At 48.4% G+C, this 26518-nt stretch overlaps 1 protein-coding gene across 4 annotated transcripts in view; it reads left to right on the top strand.

Moving 5' to 3' along the window:
* kif5ab (kinesin family member 5A, b) overlaps positions 1–26518 on the top strand; it is a 169581-nt gene that overhangs the window by 52454 nt on the left and 90609 nt on the right. For all 4 annotated transcript variants that reach the window (XM_052526447.1, XM_052526449.1, XM_052526448.1 and 1 more), the window contains exon 2: positions 20196–20283. In XM_052526447.1, the coding sequence (XP_052382407.1) occupies positions 20196–20283 (88 nt within the window). The remainder of the gene's footprint in view (positions 1–20195; positions 20284–26518) is intronic.

Here is a 26518-nt window from a genome sequence, read left to right as displayed (position 1 = left end):
TTGCTAGTGGCCAATAGCTAGGGTCTGTTGCTAGTGGCCAATAGCTAGGGTATGTTGCTAGTGGCCAGTAGCTGGGGTCTGTTGCTAGTGGCCAGTAGCTAGGGTCTGTTGCTAGTGGCCAGTAGCTAGGGTCTGTTGCTAGTGGCCAGTAGCTAGGTTCTGTTGCTAGTGGCCAGTAGCTAGGGTCTGTTGCTAGTGGCCAGTAGCTGGGGTCTGTTGCTAGTGGCCAGTAGCTGGGGTCTGTTGCTAGTGGCCAGTAGCTGGGGTCTGTTGCTAGTGGCCAGTAGCTAGGGTCTGTTGCTAGTGGCCAGTAGCTGGGGTCTGTTGCTAGTGGCCAGTAGCTGGGGTCTGTTGCTAGTGGCCAGTAGCTGGGGTCTGTTGCTAGTGGCCAGTAGCTAGGGTCTGTTGCTAGTGGCCAGTAGCTGGGGTCTGTTGCTAGTGGCCAGTAGCTGGGTCTGTTGCTAGGGGCCAGTAGCTGGGGTCTGTTGCTAGGGGCCAGTAGCTGGGGTCTGTTGCTAGGGGCCAGTAGCTAGGGTCTCCGGATGTGTTCTAATTCTCTACACTGCTTTTAAATCCATGAGAGTAACTGTGCAAGTGAACACTTTTAGAAGAAGGGTGGAAAATCAGGACACAGCATTTTAGTTTGAGGAGTTAAAATGAATCTCTCTCCCTGGAGACTGTGGTTGCTTTAATTTATTTTAATTTATGTAAGTGAATTTAACTCATTTTCAGAGTTAACATTGATGTGTCTGTGTAGTCGTGTGTGTCGGCTGTAGTGTGTCGGCTTGTAGTGTGTGTCAGTTCGCTAAGTCCACAGGCTAAACCCATTCGTGTCAATGTGCACATCACCGGAAGACTGAGCAACACGGAAGTGTCAGGTTGATATGAAAGAACTTCCATCATATCTGATCTGACGTGACTGTCTGTTTTTCTGTCAGAGATGTGAAGTCACAGCTCTATCGGGGCTTTGAACAGACACGTAAAATGAGGGGAAATGGCGCTGGAGGGAGTAGCGGCTGTTCTATCTTCGCCTCACCAGTTTACATACTTTTTCCACCCTACACTGTTAATGTTTACATGGTGTGTTCAATAAAGACATGAAAACATGTAGTTGTTCGTGTGTTATTAGTTTAAGCACACTGTTTGTCTGTTGTTGTGACCTAGATGAAGATCAGATCAAATTTTATGACCAATTGATGCAGAAATACAGGTATTTCCAAAGGGTTCACATACTTTTTCTTGCCGCTGTACATAATGTTTCTGCCATCATTTCCTACGACCCAAAAGAGCTTCTGGACATCAGAACAGCTATAAATAACCTCCATTTGGACAAGGACGTCTACTACAATGAGGTGAAAGAGATATTGACCCAAATCCACTTAAAGAAAGAAGTGTCACGTTAGCATGAAGAGATTCGGGAGACAGGCCCAGGAATGCGTAATAGGGTTTTTAATTCAGCCCAAAGTACGGCGTGCCGTGTAGAGGCACGGGGACGAAGACCAAACAAACACGTACACAAAACACAGGGTTGAAACCCAAAACAAAAGAGTACCTCTAATAAATACACACAGGATGAGACCCGTAATCATCTGCTCAATCCACAATGACACGTAATCATCTGCTCAATCCACAACGACCAACGGACATAGTAACAATAATCGACGGGCCAACGGAAACCAAAGGGAACATTTATACAAATACAATCAGTGGGAATAGGGGACAGGTGTGGGTGAAGAAAGATCCGGAGGGATCCGTGACAGTAGCTCCCCCCTACCACCACCCCTGACGCGCTGCACTAGCAGCGCAACGACACCGGCCTCGAGGACGATCACATGCGTTCGGGTCGATCAGGACCCGATGAAGTTGCGGCGGCATCGGACAGTCGGACGTAGGAGGCCTAGCCAGGTCGGACAGACCAGTAGCAGTGGCGTCGGAGGCCTAGCCAGGTCGGACAGACCAGTAGCAGTGGCTTCGGAGGCCTAGCCAGGTCGGACAGACCAGTGGCGTCGGAGGCCTAGCCAGGTCGGACAGACCAGTAGCAGTGGCTTCGGAGGCCGAGCCAGGTCGGACAGACCAGTAGCAGTGGCTTCGTAGGCCTAGCCAGGTCGGACAGACCAGTAGCAGTGGCTTCGGAGGCCTAGCCAGGTCGGACAGACCAGTAGCAGTGGCGTCGGAGGCCTAGCCAGGTCGGACAGACCAGTAGCAGTGGATTCGGAGGCCTAGCCAGGTCGGACAGACCAGTAGCAGTGGCTTCAGAGGCCTAGCCAGGTCGGACAGACCAGTAGCAGTGGCTTCGGAAGCCTAGCCAGGTCGGACAGACCAGTAGCAGTGGCTTCGGAGGCCTAGCCAGGTCGGACAGACCAGTAGCAGTGGCGTCGGAGGCCTAGCCAGCTCGGACAGACCAGTAGCAGTGGCGTCGGAGGCCTAGCCAGGTCGGACAGACCAGTAGCAGTGGCTTCAGAGGCCTAGCCAGGTCGGACAGACCAGTAGCAGTGGCTTCAGAGGCCTAGCCAGGTCGGACAGACCAGTAGCAGTGGATTCGGAGGCCTAGCCAGGTCGGACAGACCAGTAGCAGTGGCGTCGGAGGCCTAGCCAGGTCGGACAGACCAGTAGCAGTGGCTTCGGAGGCCTAGCCAGGTTGGACAGACCAGTAGCAGTGGCTTCGGAGGCCTAGCCAGGTCGGATAGACCAGTAGCAGTGGCTTCGGAAGCCTAGCCAGGTCGGACAGACCAGTAGCAGTGGCTTCGGAGGCCTAGCCAGGTCGGACAGACCAGTAGCAGTGGCGTCGGAGGCCTAGCCAGGTCGGACAGACCAGTAGCAGTGGCTTCGGAGGCCTAGCCAGGTCGGACAGACCAGTAGCAGTGGCTTCGGAGGCCTAGCCAGGTCGGACAGACCAGTAGCAGTGGCGTCGGAGGCCTAGCCAGGTCGGACAGACCAGTAGCAGTGGCCCGGAGGCCTAGCCAGGTCGGACAGACCAGTAGCAGTGGCTTCGGAGGCCTAGCCAGGTCGGACAGACCAGTAGCAGTGGCGTCGGAGGCCTAGCCAGGTCGGACAGACCAGTAGCAGTGGCTTCGGAGGCCTAGCCAGGTCGGACAGACCAGTAGCAGTGGCTTCGGAGGCCTAGCCAGGTCGGACAGACCAGTAGCAGTGGCGTCGGAGGCCGAGCCAGGTCGGACAGACCAGTAGCAGTGGCTTCGTAGGCCTAGCCAGGTCGGACAGACCAGTAGCAGTGGCTTCGGAGGCCTAGCCAGGTCGGACAGACCAGTAGCAGTGGCGTCGGAGGCCTAGCCAGGTCGGACAGACCAGTAGCAGTGGCTTCGTAGGCCTAGCCAGGTCGGACAGACCAGTAGCAGTGGCGTCGGAGGCCTAGCCAGGTCGGACAGACCAGTAGCAGTGGCGTCGGAGGCCTAGCCAGGTCGGACAGACCAGTAGCAGTGGCGTCGGAGGCCTAGCCAGGTCGGACAGACCAGTAGCAGTGGCTTCAGAGGCCTAGCCAGGTCGGACAGACCAGTAGCAGTGGCGTCGGAGGCCTAGCCAGGTCGGACAGACCAGTAGCAGTGGCGTCGGAGGCCTAGCCAGGTCGGACGGACCAGTAGCAGTGGCGTCGGAGGCCTAGCCAGGTCGGACAGACCAGTAGCAGTGGCGTCGGAGGCCTAGCCAGGTCGGACAGACCAGTAGCAGTGGCGTCGGAGGCCTAGCCAGGTCGGACGGACCAGTAGCAGTGGCGTCGGAGGCCTAGCCAGGTCGGACAGACCAGTAGCAGTGGCGTCGGAGGCCTAGCCAGGTCGGACAGACCAGTAGCAGTGGCGTCGGAGGCCTAGCCAGGTCGGACAGACCAGTAGCAGTGGCGTCGGAGGCCTAGCCAGGTCGGTCCAAACACAGTTTAATTGTCCTCGTTTTTTTTTCTTTGGCCCACACATACAAGTTCAAATCCTAAGCTACGCCTTGCTCAGACAGTCTGTGTTTTCCCACTATACAGAGACATTGTTTAATCTAATTCTGACTAAAACTACACACATCATCAGACTATAATTTTATGATTCTAATCAATTTCATACAATTACAAGGTTTCAGAGTAGAATTATTTTATCATTATCTTTCAACATATACATTATTTTATGAAATACCTACAAGCAGACCACCATAGTCCCTGTGCCCAAGAAGGCCAAGGTAACCTGTCTAAATAACTATCGCCCCATAGAACTCATCTGTAGCCACGACATGCTTTGAAAGTCATGGCTCACATAAAAAAAACATCATCCCAGACACCCCGGGTCCAATCCAATTCGCATACGGCCACAATACATCCACAGATGACACAATCTCTATTGCACTCCACACTGCCCTTTCCCACCTGTACAAGAGGAACACCTACGTGAGAATGCTGTTCATTGACTACAGCTCAGCGTTGAACACCGTAGTGCCCTCCAAGCTCACCCACTATGGAGTGGATACGCATATCTACAACACTAATTAAGTTTGCCAACGACAAGCCTGATCATAAACAACGTTGAGACAGCCTATAGAGAGGAGGTCAGAGACCTGGCCGTGTGGTGACAGGAAAACAACCTCTCCCTCAACGTTGAGACAGCCTATAGAGAGGAGGTCAGAGACCTGGCCGTGTGGTGACAGGAAAACAACCTCTCCCTCAATGTGAGCAAGACAAAGGAGCTGATCGTGGGGCTACAGGAAATGGAGGGCCGACCAATCACATTGACGGGGCTGTAGTGGAACGGCTCAAGAGATTCAAGGTCCCCGGTGTCCACATCACTAAGGATCTATCGTGGTCCACATCACTAAGGAATTATCATGGTCTACATCACTAAGGATCTATCATGGTCCACATCACTAAGGAATTATCATGGTCCACATCACTAAGGAATTATCATGGTCCACATCACTAAGGAATTATCATGGTCCACATCACTAAGGAATTATCATGGTCCACATCACTAAGGAATTATCATGGTCCACATCACTAAGGAATTATCATGGTCCACATCACTAAGGATCTATCATGGTCCACATCACTAAGGAATTATCATGGTCCACATCACTAAGGAATTATCATGGTCCACATCACTAAGGATCTATCATGGTCCACATCACTAAGGATCTATCATGGTCCACATCACTAAGGATCTATCATGGTCCACATCACTAAGGAATTATCATGGTCCACATCACTAAGGATCTATCATGGTCCACATCACTAAGGATCTATCATGGTCCACATCACTAAGGATCTATCATGGTCCACATCACTAAGGATCTATCATGGTCCACATCACTAAGGATCTATCATGGTCCACATCACTAAGGATCTATCATGGTCCACATCACTAAGGATCTATCATGGTCCACATCACTAAGGAATTATCATGGTCCACATCACTAAGGATCTATCATGGTCCACATCACTAAGGATCTATCATGGTCCACATCACTAAGGATCTATCATGGTCCACATCACTAAGGAATTATCATGGTCCACATCACTAAGGAATTATCATGGTCTACATCACTAAGGATCTATCATGGTCCACATCACTAAGGAATTATCATGGTCCACACACACCAACACAGTTGTGAAGAGGGCACGACAACGCCTCTTTCCCATCAGGAGACTGAAAAGTTTTGGCATTGGTGCTCAGATCCACACATAGTTCTACAGCTGCACCATCGAGAGCATCTGGACTGGCTGCAACACCACTGCTTGGCATCCGACCTCAAGGCACTACAGAGGGTAGTGTGTAGGACCCAATACCTCACTGGTGCTGAGCTCCCTGTAATTCAGGACCTCTATGCCAGGCGGTGTCAGATGAAGGCCCTAAAAAAAGACTCCAGCCACCCAAGTCATAGACTGTTCTCTGCTACCGCATGGCAAGTGGTACCGATGCACCAAGTCTGGAACCAACGGAACCCTGAACATCTTCTACTTCCCAAGCCATAAATAGTTCGTCCGGGTTAGTCTGTATAGTTAGTCTGAATAGTTAGTCTGAATAGTTAGTCTGGGTTAGTCTGAATAGTTAGTCTGAATAGTTAGTCTGAATAGTTAGTCCGGGTTAGTCCGGGTTAGTCTGAATAGTTAGTCTGAATAGTTAGTCTGAATAGTTAGTCCGGGTTAGTCTGAATAGTTAGTCTGAATAGTTAGTCCGGGTTAGTCTGAATAGTTAGTCTGAATAGTTAGTCCGGGTTAGTCTGAATAGTTAGTCTGAATAGTTAGTCTGAAGAGTTAGTCCGGGTTAGTCTGAATAGTTAGTCCGGGTTAGTCTGAATAGTTAGTCTGAATAGTTAGTCCGGGTTAGTCTGAATAGTTAGTCTGGGTTAGTCTGAATAGTTAGTCTGAAGAGTTAGTCCGGGTTAGTCTGAATAGTTAGTCTGAATAGTTAGTCCGGGTTAGTCTGAATAGTTAGTCTGAATAGTTAGTCCGGGTTAGTCTGAATAGTTAGTCCGGGTTAGTCTGAATAGTTAGTCTGAATAGTTAGTCCGGGTTAGTCTGAATAGTTAGTCTGAAGAGGTAGTCCGGGTTAGTCTGAATAGTTAGTCTGAATAGTTAGTCCGGGTTAGTCTGAATAGTTAGTCTGAATAGTTAGTCTGAATAGTTAGTCTGAATAGTTAGTCCGGGTTAGTCTGAATAGTTAGTCTGAAGAGTTAGTCCGGGTTAGTCTGAATAGTTAGTCTGAATAGTTAGTCTGAATAGTTAGTCTGAAGAGTTAGTCCGGGTAGCTATTGGTTAACTATTTAACGAACTCCATTGACCCTTTTTGCACTAAATATTTTTGACTCATCACGTACTATTACTGTTTGTTATCCTGTTTCCTGGTCACTTTATCCTGTATGTTATGTTCACTATATATACAGAAGTATTTCCCATTCATATTAGTAGATTCTATTATTTCAACCCGTTGCTGACAGGTGTATAAAGTCTAGCACACAGCCATGAAATCTCCATAGACAAACATCGGCAGTAGAATGGCCTTACTGAAGAGCACTTTCAACGTGGCAGCGTCATAGGACGCCACCTTTCCAACAGGTCAGTTTGTCAAACGTATGCGCTGCTAGAGCTGCCCCCGGTCAACTGTAAGTGCTGTTATTGTGAAGTGGAAACGTCTAGGATCAACAAGAGCTCAGCCGTGAAGTGGTAGGCCACACAAGCACACAGAACGGGACCACCGAGTGCTGAAGCGCATAGCGCATAAAAATCGTCTGTCCTCGGTTGCAACACTCACTACCGAGTTCCAAACTGCCTCTGGAAGCAAAGTCAGCACAAGAACTGTTCATCAGGAGCTTCAAGATGTCACAAGCCTAAGATCACCATGCCCAATGCCAAGCGTCGGCTGGAGTGGTGTAAAGCTCACCGTCATTGGACTCTGGAGCAGTGGAAACTCGTTCTCTAGAGTGATGAATCACACTTCACCATCTGGCAGTCCCAAGGACGAACCTGGGTTTGGCAGATGAACGCTACCTGCCCCAATGCATAGAGCCAACCGTAAAGTTTGGTGGAGGAGGAATAATGGTCGGGGGCTGTTTTTCATGGTTCAGGCTAGGCCCCCTATAGTTCCAGTAATGGGAAATCTTCACTCTACAGCATACAATGACATTCAAGACAATTCTGTGCTTCCAACTTTATGGCAACAGTTTGGGGATTGCCCTTTCCTGTTTCAGAATGACAATGCCCACGTGCACAAAGCGAGGTCCATCCAGAAATGGTTTGTTGATGTGGAAGCACTTGACTGGACTCCACAGAGCCCTGACCTCAACCCCATCGAACACCTTCGGGATGAATTGAAATGCCGACTGCGAGCCAGGCCTAATTGCCCAACATCAGTGCCTGACCTCACTAATGCTCTCGTGACTGAATGGAAGCAAGTCTCCGCAGCAATGTTCCAACATCTAGTGGAAAGCCTTCCCAGAAGAGTGTAGGCTTTTATAGCAGCAACTCCATATTAATGCCCATGATTTGGGGCCCCACCACCATGGACACTGCAGCCCTGTGATTTGATCCCCTCATCTTCTCTCCTCTCTCTCTCTCTCCCTATGTCTCTCTCTCGTAATGTAATTCAGTTCAATTCAATTCAAATGTCTTTATTGGCATGGGAACCACGGGTCTCTCTCTCTCCCTCTCTCTCTCTCCCCCTCTCTCTAGCCCACTCTCCCTCTCTCTAACCCACTCTCCTCTCTCTAGCCCACTCTCCCTCTCTCTAGCCCACTCAACCTCTCTCTAGCCCACTCTCTCCTCTCTAGCCCACTCTCCCTCTCTCTAGCCCACTCTCTCCTCTCTAGCCCACTCTCCCTCTCTCTAGCCCACTCTCTTCTCTCTAGCCCACTCTCCCTCTCTCTAGCCCACTCTACCTCTCTAGCCCACTCTCCCTCTCTAGCTCACGCTCCCTCTCTCTAGCCCACTCTCTTCTCTCTAGCCCACTCTCCCTCTCTCTAGCCCACTCTCCCTCACTCTAGCCCACTCTCCTCTCTCTAGCCCACTCTCCCTCTCTCTAGCCCACTCTCCCTAGCCCACTCTCCCTCTCTCTAGCCCACTCTCCCTCTCTCTAGCCCACTCTCCCTCTCTCTAGCTCCATCTCCCTCTCTCTAGCTCACTCTCCCTCTCTCTAGCCCACTCTCCCTCTCTCTAGCCCACTCTACCTCTCTCTCGCCCACTCTCCTGTCTCTAGCCCACTCTCCTCTCCTCTCCTCTCCTCTCCTCTCCTCTCCTCTCCTCTCCTCTCCTCTCCTCTCCTCTCCTCTCCTGTCTCCTGTCTCCTGTCTCCTGTCTCCTGTCTCCTGTCTCCTGTCTCCTGTCTCAACTCTCTTGATTCTCCAGCTGTGAAAATCAATTGAGGAACAAAGAGAACCGTTCCATCCCTCTGCTATTTTGCTCTTTACTCTCTCGTTATCTCGTTCTCTCTTTCTCTCCCCTCGTTATCTCGTTCTCTCGTTCTCTCCCCTCGTTCTCTCATTCTCTCACTCACATCCTGTTAATGAATAATGCAGGGTGCTCCAGTTCCATAAAATTGCCACAGTTTGAGTGTAAGAAAAAAAATATTATTTATGCGATATGTAAATATTACGTCATATACATTGTTACGTCATGCCAACAAAGCAAATGTAATTTAATTGACAGGGGGGGAAGGGGTGGGTAGGTGGGTGAGAGAGAGAGAGAGAGAGAGAGAGGGAGAGAGAGAGAGAGAGAGAGAGAGAGAGAGAGAGAGAGAGAGAGAGAGAGACACAGAGACAGAGACAGAGACAGAGACAGAGACAGAGACAGAGACAGAGCAGAAGGGATTATTCAGATGTTCTGTCCTCTAACTCCAGATTAATTTAATCCAGGTGAATTTGTTTAATAATGTATTGCAGGACTGTGCATGCTGTTGTTGATGGGGAGTGTAATTATGTTGTTATCTGTGTGTCTGTCGTTCTGGAGTTATGAAACCTGATTAGCAGGCTGAATCCCGTGTGAATGGTCTTTAATGCCCCAGAGAGGAAGAGAGGAGAGACAACCTCCTCCCTCAGTACTTTAAATAGGCCATGACTCGTGGGAGTCAGGGGAAGGCAATAAACACATGCGGTAACAGACAGTTACCAAATCCCTAAAACTCATATTTATCAATCTGTGTTTTTTATGAATTACGAAAATTGACCCACCCCCCAGACGTGGTTAGGGATGCGTTGACATGGAAACAGAGAGAAGCAAAAGAGACGAGGGAGCAGAAATGTAGTAGAGTGTGAAAATGGACTCAGAGAGAGTTACAGAGAATCTGCACTGGTTATGCCCACCACGTCAAACAGTCTGGCGTTACAAACACACCCAGGCTTGTGGCTGGTTAGAGAGCAAAACTGTGATGGTCCCCAGGGCCCAGCCCATTACAGCATGTCTCTCTCTCTCTCTCTCTCTCTCTCTCTCTCTCTCTCTCTCTCTCTCTCTCTCTCTCTCTCTCTCCCTCCTTCCCCTCCCTCCCTCCCTCCCTCCCTCCCTCCCTCCCTCCCTCCCTCCCTCCCTCCCTCCCTCTCCCCCTCCCCCTCCCTCCCTCCCTCCCTAACTCCCTCTCCCCCTCTCTCCCTCCCTCCCTCCCTCCCTCCCTCCCTCCCTCCCTCCCTCCCTCCCTCCCTCCCTCCCTCCCTCCCTCCCTCCCTCCCTCCCTCCCTCCCTCCCTCCCTCCCTCCCTTCCTGCCTCCCTCCCTCCCTCTTCATCTTGTCTGTGTCTCACACTCTCCTCCTCTTTCTCTTTCCCTCTCTTCTGTTCCATCTCCTCCTCCTCCTAATCCACCCCTCTTTGTCTCTCCCTCTCCCCCTCTCTCCCTCTCCCCCTCTCTCCCTCTCTCAGGCTGAAAACAGATTGGAGGCTGTCGAAGGAAGGGAGGCCTTGGTCTGCTGTGTTTCACATGCAACACACACACACACACACACACACATTATCAGGTTTCTGCAGCAGAACAGAACAGAACAGAAAGAGCGTCAGATTAGCTTCTTAAGGAGGAGGCAGATCTGAATAACAAATGGATTTGCAAAGCAATAGGAATGTGTCTGTTAATACACGGCTTTGCAAAGCAATAGGAATGTGTCTGTTAATACACGGCTTTGCAAAGCAATAGGAATGTGTCTGTTAATACACGGCTTTGCAAAGCAATAGGAATGTGTCTGTTAATGCACGGCTTTGCAAAGCAATAGGAATGTGTCTGTTAATACACGGCTTTGCAAAGCAATAGGAATGTGTCTGTTAATACACGGCTTTGCAAAGCAATAGGAATGTGTCTGTTAATACACGGCTTTGCAAAGCAATAGGAATGTGTCTGTTAATACACGGCTTTGCAAAGCAATAGGAATGTGTCTGTTAATACACGGCTTTGCAAAGCAATAGGAATGTGTCTGTTAATACACGGCTTTGCAAAGCAATAGGAATGTGTCTGTTAATACACGGCTTTGCAAAGCAATAGGAATGTGTCTGTTAATACACGGCTTTGCAAAGCAATAGGAATGTGTCTGTTAATACATGGCTTTGCAGAGCAATAGGAATGTGTCTGTTAATACACGGCTTTGCAAAGCAATAGGAATGTGTCTGTTAATACACGGCTTTGCAAAGCAATAGGAATGTGTCTGTTAATACACGGCTTTGCAGAGCAATAGGAATGTGTCTGTTAATACACGGCTTTGCAAAGCAATAGGAATGTGTTTGATTCAATTTCATTCAAAAAGACCCTGGTGAAGGTTGCGGCACGTTTTCAGTTGTTCTGCTCGCTGGGGCGTTCTGTTTGTGTGGAACACATTATTCGGAACGAGGCCCAACTGCAATCCGACATGATGGATAAATCTTGTACGCAGTTTGTACCTGGCCCGGGCCCAGGTGGTCGAATTGTGACAAGTTGAAAACCATTTCAGTTATTTGAAACCCATTTGAGTTGACAGAAACCCCAGTCTATTACTTATTCAACTAGGCCATGACAGGAAATCAGAACATCTAAATACTGTGTATGTCTGCTGTAGAAATGAATGACTGGCATATTGACACTAGTGACTTGGTAGATATTGATCGGCGGTGTAATTGAGACATTTGAAAACAGTTCTGTAGAAATCAATAACTGAACATCCTAAGAATACTTCCAGAACTAACAGAATGTCCTTTTACAGACAGTGAGTCAGTAGATATGGTCTGCCAGACAGTGAGTCAGTAGATATGGTCTGCCAGACAGTGAGTCAGTAGATATGGTCTGCCAGACAGTGAGTCAGTAGATATGGTCTGCCAGACAGTGGGTCAGTAGATATGGTCTGCCAGACAGTGAGTCAGTAGATATGGTCTGCCAGACAGTGAGTCAGTAGATATGGTCTGCCAGACAGTGGGTCAGTAGATATGGTCTGCCAGACAGTGAGTCAGTAGATATGGTCTGCCAGACAGTGGGTCAGTAGATATGGTCTGCCAGACAGTGAGTCAGTAGATATGGTCTGCCAGACAGTGGGTCAGTAGATATGGTCTGCCAGACAGTGGGTCAGTAGATATGGTCTGCCAGACAGTGAGTCAGTAGATATGGTCTGCCAGACAGTGAGTCAGTAGATATGGTCTGCCAGACAGTGAGTCAGTAGATATGGTCTGCCAGACAGTGAGTCAGTTGATATGGTCTGCCAGACAGTGAGTCAGTAGATATGGTCTGCCAGACAGTGAGTCAGTTGATATGGTCTGCCAGACAGTGAGTCAGTAGATATGGTCTGGAATAGGAATAGAGTGCCATTTGGACCAGGGCCAATAGGAATAGAGTGCCATTTGGACCAGGGCCAATAGGAATAGAGTGCCATTTGGACCAGGGCCAATAGGAATAGAGTGTTCTATATATATGCCATTTTAGCAGACGCTTTTATCCAAAGCGACTTACAGTCATGTGTGCATACATTCTACGTATGGGTGGTCCCGGGAATCGAACCCACTACCCTGGCAGTACAGTAGAAGCGCCATGCTCTACCAACTGAGCTGAGTCAGTTTGGACCAGGGCCACAGTTTGGACCAGTGCCATTTGGACCAGGGCCAATAGGAATAGAGTGCCATTTGGACCAGGGCCAATAGGAATAGAGTGCCATTTGGACCAGGGCCAATAGGAATAGAGTGCCATTTGGACCAGGGCCAATAGGAATAGAGTGCCATTTGGACCAGGGCCAATAGGAATAGAGTGCCATTTGGACCAGGGCCAATAGGAATAGAGTGCCATTTGGACCAGGGCCAATAGGAATAGAGTGCCATTTGGACCAGGGCCAATAGGAATAGAGTGCCATTTGGACCAGGGCCAATAGGAATAGAGTGCCATTTGGACCAGGGCCAATAGGAATAGAGTGCCATTTGGACCAGGGCCAATAGGAATAGAGTGCCATTTGGACCAGGGCCAATAGGAATAGAGTGCCATTTGGACCAGGGCCAATAGGAATAGAGTGCCATTTGGACCAGGGCCAATAGGAATAGAGTGCCATTTGGACCAGGGCCAATAGGAATAGAGTGCCATTTGGACCAGGGCCAATAGGAATAGAGTGCCATTTGGACCAGGGCCAATAGGAATAGAGTGCCATTTGGACCAGGGCCAATAGGAATAGAGTGCCATTTGGACCAGGGCCAATAGGAATAGAGTGCCATTTGGACCAGGGCCAATAGGAATAGAGAGCAGATTGAGTCTCCTCAGAACAGCACCAGAATAGAAGACAACTGCTGAGCATGTATTATTCAGTGAAGATCCTAAAATGTAGTTTTGGGGCAATATGAGCTTAACCAGTCTAACCAGTCTAAATAGTCTAACCAGTGAAACTAGTCTAACCAGCATAACCAGTCTAACCATCATAACTAGTCTAACCATCATAACCAGTCTAACTAGTTTAACCAGTCTAACTAGTCTAGCCAGTGAAACCAGTCAAACCAGTCTAACCATCATAACCAGTCTAACCAGTCTAACCACCATAACCAGTCTAACCATCATAACCAGTCTAACCATCATAACCAGTCTAACTAGTCTAACCAGTGAAACCAGTCTAACCATCATAACCAGTCTAACTTGTCTAACCATCATAACCAGCTTATCCAGTCTAGCCATCATAACCAGTCTAACCATCATAACCATCATAACCAGTCTAACCATCATAACCAGTCTAACTAGTCTAGCCAGTGAAACCAGTCTAACCATCATAACCAGTCTAACCAGTCTAACCAGCTTAACCAGTCTAACCATCATAACTAGTCTAACCAGTCTAACCATCATAACCAGTCTAACCATCATAACCAGTCTAACCAGCTTAACCAGTCTAACCATCATAACCAGTCTAACCAGTCTAACCATCATAACCAGTCTAACCATCATAACCAGTCTAACCAGTCTAACCATCATAACCAGTCTAACCATCATAACTAGTCTAACCAGTCTAACCATCATAACCAGTCTAACCAGTCTAACCAGCTTAACCAGTCTAACCATCATAACTGGTCTAACCATCATAACCATCATAACCAGTCTAACCATCTAACCAGTCTAACCATCATAACCAGTCTAACCAGTCTAACCATCATAACCAGTCTAACCAGTCTAACCATCATAACCAGTCTAACCATCATAACCCATCAGAACCATCATAACCATCATAACCAGTCTAACCATCATAACCAGTCTAACTAGTCTAGCCAGTGAAACCAGTGAAACCAGTCTAACCATCATAACCAGTCTAACCAGTCTAACCAGCTTAACCAGTCTAACCATCATAACTAGTCTAACCAGTCTAACCATCATAACCAGTCTAACCATCATAACCAGTCTAACCAGCTTAACCAGTCTAACCATCATAACTAGTCCAACCAGTCTAACCATCATAACCAGTCTAACCATCATAACCAGTCTAACCAGTCTAGCCATCATAACCAGTCTAACCATCATAACCAGTCTAACCAGTCTAACCACCATAACCAGTCTAACCATCATAACCAGTCTAACCATCATAACCAGTCTAACTAGTCTAACCATCATAACCAGTCTAACCATCATAACCAGTCTAACTAGTCTAACCAGTGAAACCAGTCTAACCAGCATAACCAGTCTAACCATCATAACTGGTCTAACCAATATAACCAGTCTAACCATCATAACCAGTCTAACCATCATAACCAGTCTAACCAGCCTAACCAGTCTAACACACAAATAGATAAGAGGAGAGAAAATAAGAGCAATGGGGAGGAGAGAAGAGGAGTGACCATCCCATTAAATAATAGTAAAGGTTCTGTTATCCCCCAACCTTTGACCCTGTTCCTCCTTGTTTTCTAAATAAATATACACACGACTCTGACAAAAACAGACATCACATTAAACAGATATCAAAAGCCTTCTCTTGCTCTAAAGAGACCAGTCCGAAGTTCACATGAGAAACTCTCGACAAGTCCAACATGTCCCTGATTTCAGAACAAAGAGTCCAGATGGGTCTTCAGTCTGTTAGTGAGGACCTTGACAAATTTATTGTAGTCCGCACAGAGTAATGCCACAGGCCTCCAGTTCTTAAGGTCACACAGGTCCCCATTTTTGGGCAGGAGAGTCAGAGTCACCCGACGGCAGCTCATCTGCAACTCTCCTACCACGACGCATTCACGCAACACGCAAAAAAAGTCCAGTCTAATTATTTCCCAGAATTTGATCATGGAGAAACTCCGCAAAGTGCTCCCTTTGCTTTGCTAAATTAGCCTGGAGGACATTGCCTTGCCCCACCATCTCTACCTGCCATCTCATGGGACAACGGGAATTCCATTTCATCTCTCTGTGCCATGAGAGAGCTGTAGTTCTGCAAACAAAACCAGAACAGTTCTCCTACCATTTCAGACAGACAGACAGACAGACAGACAGACAGACAGACAGACAGACAGACAGACAGACAGACAGACAGACAGACAGACAGACAGACAGACAGACAGACAGACAGACAGACAGACAGACAGACAGACAGACAGACAGACAGACAGACAGAATACATATAAATAATATGACATTTGGAATGTCTTTATTCTTTTGGAACTTCTGTGTAATGTTGAGTGTATTATCTACTTCACTTGCTTTGGCAATGTTAACATATGTTTCCCATGCTAATAAAGCGGCCTTGAATTGAATTGAGAGAATCTTTGCTGGCTAATAGCAGGAGAGGAGGGTACACATTGTTGTCTGAGGTCTGTTTCATTGTGGAGATTTTCACTGCAGTGTCTTTCCAATCTCCATCCCTCCATTAATCCTCCCTCCATCCCTGGCTCAAACACTGAGGTCTGATTAAATCAGGAGCCAGATTGGCTTTCCGCCTGCTGCTTCGAGACCATGTACTCTCTCACCCTTCCTCTCTTCCTGCCTCTCTCTCTCTGTTTCTCCCCCCTCTCTTCCTGTCTCTCTCTCTGTATCTCCCCCCTCTCTTCCTGTCTCTCTCTCTGTTTCTCCCCCTCTCTCCTGTCTCTCTCTCTGTATCTCCCCCCTCTCTCTCAATTCAATCTCAATCTCTCTCTCTCTTTATTGGCATCTCTCTCTCTGTTTCTCCAACCCTCTCTTCCTGTCTCTCTCTCTGTAGTGAAAAACCCTCTCTTCCTGTCTCTCATCTCTGTTTCTCCCCCTCTCTTCCTGTCTCTCTCTCTGTATCTCCCCCTCTCTATATACATCTCTCTATCTCTCTCTCTCTCTCTCTCTCTCTACTATCTATTCTCCCCCCTCTCTCTGTTTCTCCCCCTCTCTTCCTGTCTCTCTCTCTGTATCTCCCCCTCTCTTCCTGTCTCTCTCTCTGTTTCTCCCCCTCTCTTCCTGTCTCTCTCTCTGTATCCCCCCCCCTCTCTCTCTCTCTCTTTCTCCCTCTCTCTCTCTTTCTCCCCCCTCTCTCTCTGTTTCTCCCCCCTCTCTTCCTGTCTCTCTCTCTGTATCTCCCCCCTTCCTGTCTCTCCCTCTGTTCTCCCCCCCTCTCTCTCTGTTTCTCCCCCCTCTCTCTCTGTTTCTCCCCCCTCTCTCTCTCTGTTTCTCCCCTCTCTCTCTCTCTGTTTCCCCCCTCTCTCTCTCTGTTTCTCCCCCTCTCTCTCTGTACTCCCCCACCTCTCTCTCTCTCTGTACTCCCCACCCCTCTCTTTCTCTCTGTATCTCTCACCTCTCTCTCTCTCTGTATCTCCCCCTCTCTCTGTATCTCCCCCCTCTCTCTCTCTGTTTCCCCCCTCTCTCTGTACTCCCCCACCCCTCTCCCTCTCCCTCTCTGTACTCCCCCACCCCTCTCTTTCTCTGTACTCCCCACCCATCTCTCTCTCTGTACTCCCCCCACCCCTCTCTCTCTCTGTATTCCCCACCCCTCTCTCTCTGTACTCCCCCCACCCCTCTCTCTCTGTACTCCCCCACCCCTCTCTCTCTGTACTCCCCACCCCTATCTCTCTCTGTACTCCCCCCCCACCCCCTCTCTCTCTCTGTACTCCCCCACCCCTCTCTCTGTACTCCCCCCACCCCTCTCTCTCTGTACTCCCCACCCCTCTCTCTCTGTACTCCCCCCACCCCTCTCTCTCTGTACTCCCCACCCCCCTCTCTCTGTTTCTCCTCCCTCTCTCTCTCTCTGTTTCTCCCCCCCTCTCTCTCTGTACGGTTCCCCCACCCCCTCTCTCTCTGTAATCCCCCCCACCCTCTCTCTCTCTGTACTCCCCCACCCCTCTCTCTCTGTACTCCCCCCCACCCCTCTCTCTGTACTCCCCACCCCTCTCTCTCTGTACTCCCCACTCCCGAGAGCCTCTCTGTACTCCCCCCACCCCCTCTCCCTCTGTACTCTCCCACCCCTCTCTCTCTCTGTACTCCCCCACCCCCTCTCTGTACTCCCCCACCCCCTCTCTCTGTACATCCCCAGCCCTCTTTCTCTGTACTCCCCCACCCCTCTCTCTCTGTACTCCCCACCCCTCTCTCTCTGTACTCCCCCACCCCTCTCTCTCTGTACGCCCCCACCCCTCTCTCTCTCTCTGTATCTCCCCCCTCCTCTTCCTCCCATACCGGTTCCAGTATGATATATTTATCCGTCTAATGGGTTGGACTGTGATGTGATCCTCTCAAGGGGTTGGTAGCTGGGGATAATCAAAACACCACCCTCTATAGCCACTCAGTAACACCACTCTTGAGAGCCACTCAGTAACACCACCCTCTAGATCCACTCAGTAACACCACTCTCGAGAGCCACTCAGTAACACCACCCTCTAGAGCCACTCAGTAACACCACTCTCGAGAGCCACTCAGTAACACCACTCTCTATAGCCACTCAGTAACACCACTCTCTATAGCCACTCAGTAACACCACTCTCTAGAGCCACTCAGTAACACCACTCTCTATAGCCACTCAGTAACCCCACTCTCTAGAGCCACTCAGTAACACACAGTCTCTAGAGCCACTCAGTAACACCACTCTCTATAGCCACTCAGTAACACCACTCTCTATAGCCACTCAGTAACACCACTCTCTATAGCCACTCAGTAACACCCTCTCTATAGCCACTCAGTAACACCACTCTCTGGAGCCACTCAGTAACACCACTCTCTATAGCCATTCAGTAACACCACTCTCTAGAGCCACTCAGTAACACCACTCTCTATAGCCACTCAGTAACACCACTCTCTATAGCCACTCAGTGACACCACTCTCTAGAGCCACTCAGTAACACCACTCTCTATAGCCACTCAGTAACCCCACTCTCTAGAGCCACTCAGTAACACCACTCTCTAAAGCCACTCAGTAACCCCACTCTCTATAGGCACTCAGTATCACCACTCTCTAGAGCCACTCAGTAACACCACTCTCTAGAGCCACTCAGGAACACACACTCTCTCTAGCCACTCAGTAATACCACTCTCTATAACCACTCAGTAACACCACTCTCTATAGCCACTCAGTAACACCACTCTCTATAACCACTCAGTAACACCACTCTCTATAGCCACTCACTAACACGACTCTCTAAAGCCATTCAGTAACACCACCCTCTATAGCCACTCAGTAACAAACAATCTCTAGCCACTCAGTAACACCACTCTCTATAACCACTCAGTAACACCACTCTCTATAGCCACTCAGTAACACCACTCTCTATAACCACTCAGTAACACCACTCTCTATAGCCATTCAGAAACACACTCTCTATAGCCACTCAGTAACACCACTCTCTATAGCCACTCAGTAACACCACTCTCTATTGCCACTCAGTAACACAGCTCTCTATAACCACTCAGTAACACCACTCTCTATAGCCACTCAGGAACACACACTCTCTCTAGCCACTCAGTAATACCACTCTCTATAACCACTCAGTAACACCACTCTCTATAGCCACTCAGTAACACCACTCTCTATAGCCAGTCAGTAACCCCACTCTCTAGAGCCACTCAGTAACCCCACTCTCTAGAGCCACTCAGTGGAGAGAGAGAGAGAGAGAGAGAGAGAGAGAGAGAGAGAGAGAGAGAGAGAGAGAGAGAGAGAGAGAGAGAGAGAGAGAGAGTGGTGACCTTGACTCACAGAGAAGAGAGAGAGAGAGAGAGCTAATGGCCTGAGACTCAGGGCTCTATTGAGAGAGAGAGATTGAGATGTTACTCTATTGAGTCACACTAAGAACCCGACTCAGGGCTCTATTGTCCCTCCATCAGGTCCTAATGGACTGTCAGGCTCTATTGTCCCTCCATCAGGCTAATGGCCTGGTACTCAGGGCTCTATTGTCCCTCCATCAGGTCCTAATGGCCTGCTACTCAGGGCTCTATTGTCCCTCCATCAGGTTCTAATGGTCTGGTACTCAGGACTCTATTGTCCCTCCATCAGGTCCTAATGGCCTGCTACTCAGGGCTCTATTGTCCCTCCATCAGGTCCTAATGGCCTGCTACTCAGGACTCTATTGTCCCTCCATCAGGTCCTAATGGCCTGCTACTCAGGGCTCTATTGTCCCTCCATCAGGTCCTAATGGCCTGCTACTCAGGGCTCTATTATCCCTCTAACCACTCTGACATAAATGCAATCAAAAATCACATCATAACAGTATCAGTGCTTTTAAAACTCACCTCGCTGTGATCGATACACGTGAAGAAAGAGGTTCAACAACAGGTTGAAACTGAGTGGGGAAAACGTGTGGACGATGTGGACGCTGTTTTCAAAGCCAAACACAACGAAATGGACAGCTGCTTTCTAAGGTGATGATTGTATAGTGCATAGCAGAGTCGACATGTTGTCTTTAAATTTCAACCACGCTGTAACGTTGAATGGGATTGAATAGAGCCTTATAGCGTCAGGCCGCGCTAAGAGCTGTGTTTGGCTGTGTCCCAAATTGCACCCTACACAGTATCATGTATAGTGCACTACTTTGGATATGGCTTGAAAATAGTGCACTATATAGGGAACAGACTTCCGTTTGAGACGCATCCAGCATCGGGGAATGCGTTCAGGGATGTGTTTTTCTCCGTCTGCAACCCAAATGGCACCCTATTCCCTATAAAGTGCACTACTTTCAAGCCATATCAGAAGTAGTGCACTATGTATGGACCAGGGTCACAGTTGAGACGCTTCCAGAGTCAGAGACCGTGTAAAGGACTGTGTGTGTGTCTGTGTGTGTTTCTGTGTGTGTCTGTGTGTGTTTCTGTGTGTGTGTGCGTGGGTGTTTCTGTGTGTATTTGTGTGTTTCTGTGTGTGCGTGGGTGATGTATTGACTGACTCTGTGTCTGTCTTGGCTTCACAGGGGAAGTCCTATGTGTTTGACCGGGTGTTCCCCACCAACACAACACAGGAACAGGTGTACAACACCTGCGCCAAGCAGATAGTCAAAGGTGAGTGCCAGCCTCTCTCTCTCGCTCTCTCTCGCTCTCTCTCTGTCTCTGTCTCTGTCTCTCTCGCTCTCTCTCTCTCTCTCTGTCTCTCTCTCTCTCTCTCTCTCTCTCTCTCTCTCTCTCTCTCTCTCTGTCTCTGTCTCTCTCTCTCTCTCTCTCTCTCTCTCTCCCTCTCTCTCTCTCTCTCTCTCTCTCTCTCTGTCTCTCTCGCTCTCTCTCTCTCTCTCTCTCTCTCTCTCTCTCTCTCTCTCTCTCTATCGTACCAGTCAAAGTCTGAACACACCCACTCATTCAAGGGTTTTTCTTAATTTTTTGCTATTTTCTACATTGTAGAATAATAGTGAAGACATCAAAACTATGAAATAACACATATGGAATCATGTAGTAACCAAAATAGTGTTTAAAAAATGATCTCAATTGGGTTGAGGTCGGGTGATTGTGGAGGCCAGGTCATCTGATGCAGCACTCCATCACTCTCCTTCTTGGTAAAATAGCCCTTACACAGCCTGGAGGTGTGTTGGGTCATTGTCCTGTTGAAAAACAAATATTAGTCCCACTAAGCGCAAACCAGATGGGATGATGTATCGCTGCTTAAATGTGCCTTTTGATTCTAAATAAATCACTGACAGTGTCACCAGCAAAGTACCCCCACACCATCACACCTCCTCCTCCATGCTTCACGGTGGGAACCACACATGCGGAGATCATCCGTTCACCTACTCTGCGTCTCACAAAGACACGGTGGTTGGAACCAAAAATCTCAAATTTCCACCAGTCTAATGTCCATTGCTCGTGTTTCTTGGCCTAAGCGAGTCTCTTCTTCTTATTGGTGTCCTTTAGTAGTGGTTTCTTTGCAGCAATTCGACCATGAAGGCCCGATTCACGCCGTCTCCTCTGAACAGTTTATGCTGAGATGTGTCTGTTACTTGAACTCTGTGAAGCATTTATTTGGGCTGCCATTTCTGAGGCTGGAACCTCTAATGAACTTATCCTCTGCAACAGAGGTAACTCTGGGTTGTCCTTTCCTGTGGCGGGCCTCATGAGAGCCGGTTTCATCATAGCGCTTGATGATTTTTGTGACTGCACTTAAAGAAACTTTTAAAGTTCTTGAAATTTTCTGGATTGACTGACCTTCATGTCTAAAAGTAATGATGGACTGTCGTTTCTCTTTGTTTATTTGAACTGGTCTTGCCGTAATATGGCCTTGGTCTTTTACCAAATAGGGCTTTTCTTCTGTATACCACCCCTACCTTGTCACAACACATCTGATTGGCTCAAACGCATTAAGAAGGAAAGAAATTCCACAAATTAACTTTTAACAAGGCACACCTGTTAATTGAAATGCATTCCAGGTGAATACTTCATGAAGCTGGTTGAGAGAATGCCAAGAGTGTGCAAAGCTGATATCAAGGCAAAGGGTGGCTACTTTGAAGAATCTCAAATATAACATATATTTTGAAATGTTTAAAACTTTTTTATATGATTCCATATGTGTTATTTTCATAGTTTTTGGTGTCTTGATGTTTTGATGTCTTCCACAATTTACGAGTTGGTGTGTCCAAACTTTTGACTGATACTGTATATGTTTCCAACATACCTAAACATGTGCCAAGAAGATGCCTAGTCAAAGGGGAGGAGCCACTTACCACCATACCCCAGAGCAGCCGAAGCTGACAGAACAGCTGGTAGCTTCACTTTGATTCTAGTAGTAGTTTCGGCCTGATAAAAAAGAACCCAAAATCAATCATGTGCATGCTTATCTTGAATGAAATATCAAGGCTTGTAAATGAGATATGGGCTCTACTGTCTTGCTCCAGTCTCTCTCTCTCTCTCTCTCTCTCTCTCTCTCTCTCTCTCTCTCTCTCTCTCTCTCTCTCTCTCTCTCTCTCTCTCTCTCTCTCATTCTGCTACATTCAAAGATATTGCAGATTTCAATCCAGTTGTCTAACATGTCTGTTTGTGATTGAGTCTAGGACAGATAGATGGCTGGAAGAGGAAGATAACAGCACAGCCAGAACAAAGAGAGCATGAGCGAACAGAGAGAATCAACAGAGACACCCAATGAGAACCCAGCCAGAGGTAGAGAGTAACAACAGAGACACCCAATGAGAACCCAGCCAGAGGTAGAGAGTAACAACAGAGACACCCAATGAGAACCCAGCCAGAGGTAGAGAGTAACAACAGAGACACCCAATGAGAACCCAGCCAGAGGTAGAGAGTAACAACAGAGACACCCAATGAGAACCCAGCCAGAGGTAGAGAGTAACAACAGAGACACAAATTGAGAACCCTGCCAGAGGTAGAGAGTAACAACAGAGAGAGAGAGAGAAATGTGGGAGTTTATCAAGATTGGATTTGTTTTCAAATTCCTAATGGGTCTCTGTAATCTGGGGGGAAATATGTGTCTCTGATAGGGTCATACCAAATTAGGAAGTGCAGGTTGGTTTTCTCCTTATCTTGTGGCCTCTCTCAATAGCAAGGCTCACTGAGTCAAAGAACGTTATGTCTATATACAGTATTGTAACGATGTAACGATGTACAAATGGTTAAAGTACACAAGGGAAAATAAATAAACATAAATATGAGTTGTATTTACAATGGTGTTTGTTCTTCACTGGTTAACCTTTTCTTGTGGCAACAGGTCACAAATCTTGCTGCTGTGATGGAACACTGTGGAATTTCACCTAGTAGATATGGGAGTTTATCAAAATTGGATTTGTTTTCGAATTCTTTGTGGATCTGTGTAATCTGAGGGAAATATGTCTCTCTAATATGGTCATACATTGGGCAGGAGGTTAGGAAGTGCAGCTCAGTTTCCACCTCATTTTGTGGGCAGTGAGCACATAGCCTGTCTTCTCTTGAGAGCCATGTCTGCCTACGGCGGCCTTTCTCAATAGCAAGGCTATGCTCACTGAGTCTGTACATAGTCAAAGCTTTCCTTAATTTTAGGTCAGTCACAGTGGTCAGGTATTCTGCCACTGTGTACTCTCTGTTTAGGGCCAAATAGCATTCTAGTTTGCGCTGTTTTTTTGTAAATTCTTTCCAATGTGTCAAGTAATTATCTTTTTGTTTTCTCATGATTTGGTTGGGTCTAATTGTGCTGCTGTCCTGGGGCTCTGTTGGGTGTGTTTGTGTTTGTGAACAGAGCCCCAGAACCAGCTGGCTTAGGGGACTCTTCTCCAAGTTCATCTCTCTGTAGGTGATGGCTTTGTTATGGAAGGTTTGGGAATCGCTTCCTTTTAGGTGGGTGTAGAATTTAACAGCTCTTTTCTAGATTTTGAGAATTAGTGGGTATCTTCCTAATTCTGCTCTGCATGCATTATTTGTTTTTTTTGCTTTGTACACTGAGGATATTTTTGCAGAATTCTGCATGTAGAGTCTCAATTTGGTGTTTTCCCCATTTTGTGAATTCTTGGTTGGTGAGCGGACCCCTGACCTCACAACCATAAAGGACAATGTGTTCTATAACTGATTCAAGTATTTTTAGCCAAATCCTAATTGTTATGTCACATTTTATGTTCCTTTTGATGGCATAGAAGGCCCTTCTTGCCTTGTCTCTCAGCTCGTTCACAGCTTTGTGGAAGTTACCCGTGGTGCTGATGTTTAGGCCGGGGTATGTATAGTTTTTTTGTGTGCTCTTGGGCAACGGTGTCTAGATGGAATTTGTATTTGTGGTCCTGGCAACTGGACCTTTTTTGGAACACAATTTATTTTTTGTCTTACGGAGATTTACTGTCAGGGCCCAAGTCTGACAGAATCGTTGCAGAAGATCTAGGTGCTGCTGTAGGCCCTCATTGGTTGGGGACAGATCTAGGTGCTGCTGTAGGCCCTCATTGGTTGGGGACAGATCTAGGTGCTGCTGTAGGCCCTCATTGGTTGGGGACAGATCTAGGTGCTGCTGTAGGTCCTCATTGGTTGGGGACAGATCTAGGTGCTGCTGTAGGCCCTCATTGGTTGGGGACAGATCTAGGTGCTGCTGTAGGCCCTCATTGGTTGGGGACAGATCTAGGTGCTGCTGTAGGCCCTCATTGGTTGGGGACAGATCTAGGTGCTGCTGTAGGCCCTCATTGGTTGGGGACAGATCTAGGTGCTGCTGTAGGCCCTCATTGGTTGGGGACAGATCTAGGTGCTGCTGTAGGCCCTCATTGGTTGGGGACAGATCTAGGTGCTGCTGTAGGCCCTCATTGGTTGGGGACAGATCTAGGTGCTGCTGTAGGCCCTCATTGGTTGGGGACAGATCTAGGTGCTGCTGTAGGCCCTCATTGGTTGGGGACAGATCTAGGTGCTGCTGTAGGCCCTCATTGGTTGGGGACAGAAGAACCAGATCGTCAGCAAACAGTAGACATTTGACTACAGGTTCTAGTAAAAGCAACAGAAGGGACAGAAGGGAGGAGAGATGAAGGGAGGAGAGATGAAGGGAGGAGTGTGAAATGAAATGGTAGAGGATGAATGTCTTTAAGGTTCCTTCTGGCGTAGTGGGTGAGGAGTCAGGCGTAGTGGGTGAGGAGTCAGGCGTAGTGGGTGAGGAGTCAGGCGTAGTGGGTGAGGAGTCAGGCGTAGTGGGTGAGGAGTCAGGCGTAGTGGGTGAGGATTCAGGAATAGTGGGTGAGGAGTCAGGCGTAGTGGGTGAGGAGTCGGGTGTAGTGGGTGAGGAGTCAGGCGTAGTGGGTGAGGAGTCGGGTGTAGTGGGTGAGGAGTCAGGCGTAGTGGGTGAGGAGTCGGGTGTAGTGGGTGAGGAGTCAGGTGTAGTGGGTGAGGAGTCGGGCGCATGAGTCAGAAGGTACAGAATAGTGCTTTTATTTCGGCACACAGGGAAAATCGTGCACGCCAAACACCGGGCGTACGTACACGATAGCCCAAACACAGGACCTAACGAGTCCGGAGTAAAACGCAAAACGAGACACTCTACCACTCTACCACTCTACCACACTACCACTCTACCACTCTACCACTCTACCACTCTACCACACTACCACTCTACCACACTACCACTCTACCACACTACCACTCTACCACTCTACCACTCTACCACACTACCACTCTACCACTCTACCACTCTACCACTCTACCACTCTACCACACTACCACTCTACCACTCTACCACACTACCACTCTACCACTCTACCACTCTACCACACTACCACTCTACCACTCTACCACTCTACCACTCTACCACTCTACCACTCTACCACTCTACCACACTACCACTCTACCACTCTACCACTCTACCACTCTACCACTCTACCACTCTACCACACTACCACTCTACCACACTACCACTCTACCACTCTACCACTCTACCACACTACCACTCTATCACTCTACCACTCTACCACTCTATCACTCTACCACTCTACCACTCTACCACTCTACCACTCTACCACTCTACCACTCTACCACACTACCACTCTACCACTCTACCACTCTACCACTCTACCACTCTACCACTCTACCACTCTACCACTCTACCACTCTACCACTCTACCACACTACCACTCTACCACTCTACCACACTACCACTCTACCACTCTACCACTCTACCACTCTACCACTCTACCACTCTACCACTCTACCACTCTACCACACTACCACTCTACCACACTACCACTCTACCACACTACCACTCTACCACTCTACCACACTACCACTCTACCACTCTACCACACTACCACTCTACCACTCTACCACACTGCCACTCTACCACTCTACCACTCTACCACACTGCCACTCTACCACTCTACCACTCTACCACACTACCACTCTACCACTCTACCACTCTAAAAACATAAACAAGAACCAGGTGAAACCACTCTACAAAACCACCAGAACTACCACACTGGCCGCACTAGACTCTACCACACTACCGAGCGCTGCCAGAACTACCAGAGGTGGCAGCTAGTAGACTCTACCACACTACCACTCTACACACTACCACTCTACCACTCTACCACTCTACCACTCTGCCACACATAAACAGGTGGGGAAAAATAGACCGGCACGAAGAGCAGGCTGCCAGAACAGGGAGAGGGTGGCAGCTAGTAGCCCGGTGAACTAAAAACATAAACCAGAAACAGGGAAGGTGGCAGCTAAGACAAAACCAACAGAAAAGGCTGCCAGAACAGGGAGAGGTGGCAGCTAGTAGACCGGTGACGACGACCGCCGAGCGCTGCCAGAACAGGGAGAGGTGGCAGCTAGTAGACCGGTGACGACGACCCGAGCGCTGCCAGAACAGGGA

The sequence above is a fragment of the Oncorhynchus keta genome, chromosome 10 (genome assembly GCF_023373465.1).
Source record: "Oncorhynchus keta strain PuntledgeMale-10-30-2019 chromosome 10, Oket_V2, whole genome shotgun sequence".
In the NCBI taxonomy this organism is placed as follows: Eukaryota; Metazoa; Chordata; class Actinopteri; order Salmoniformes; family Salmonidae; genus Oncorhynchus; species Oncorhynchus keta.
This window is presented reverse-complemented; position numbering and strand designations above follow the sequence as displayed.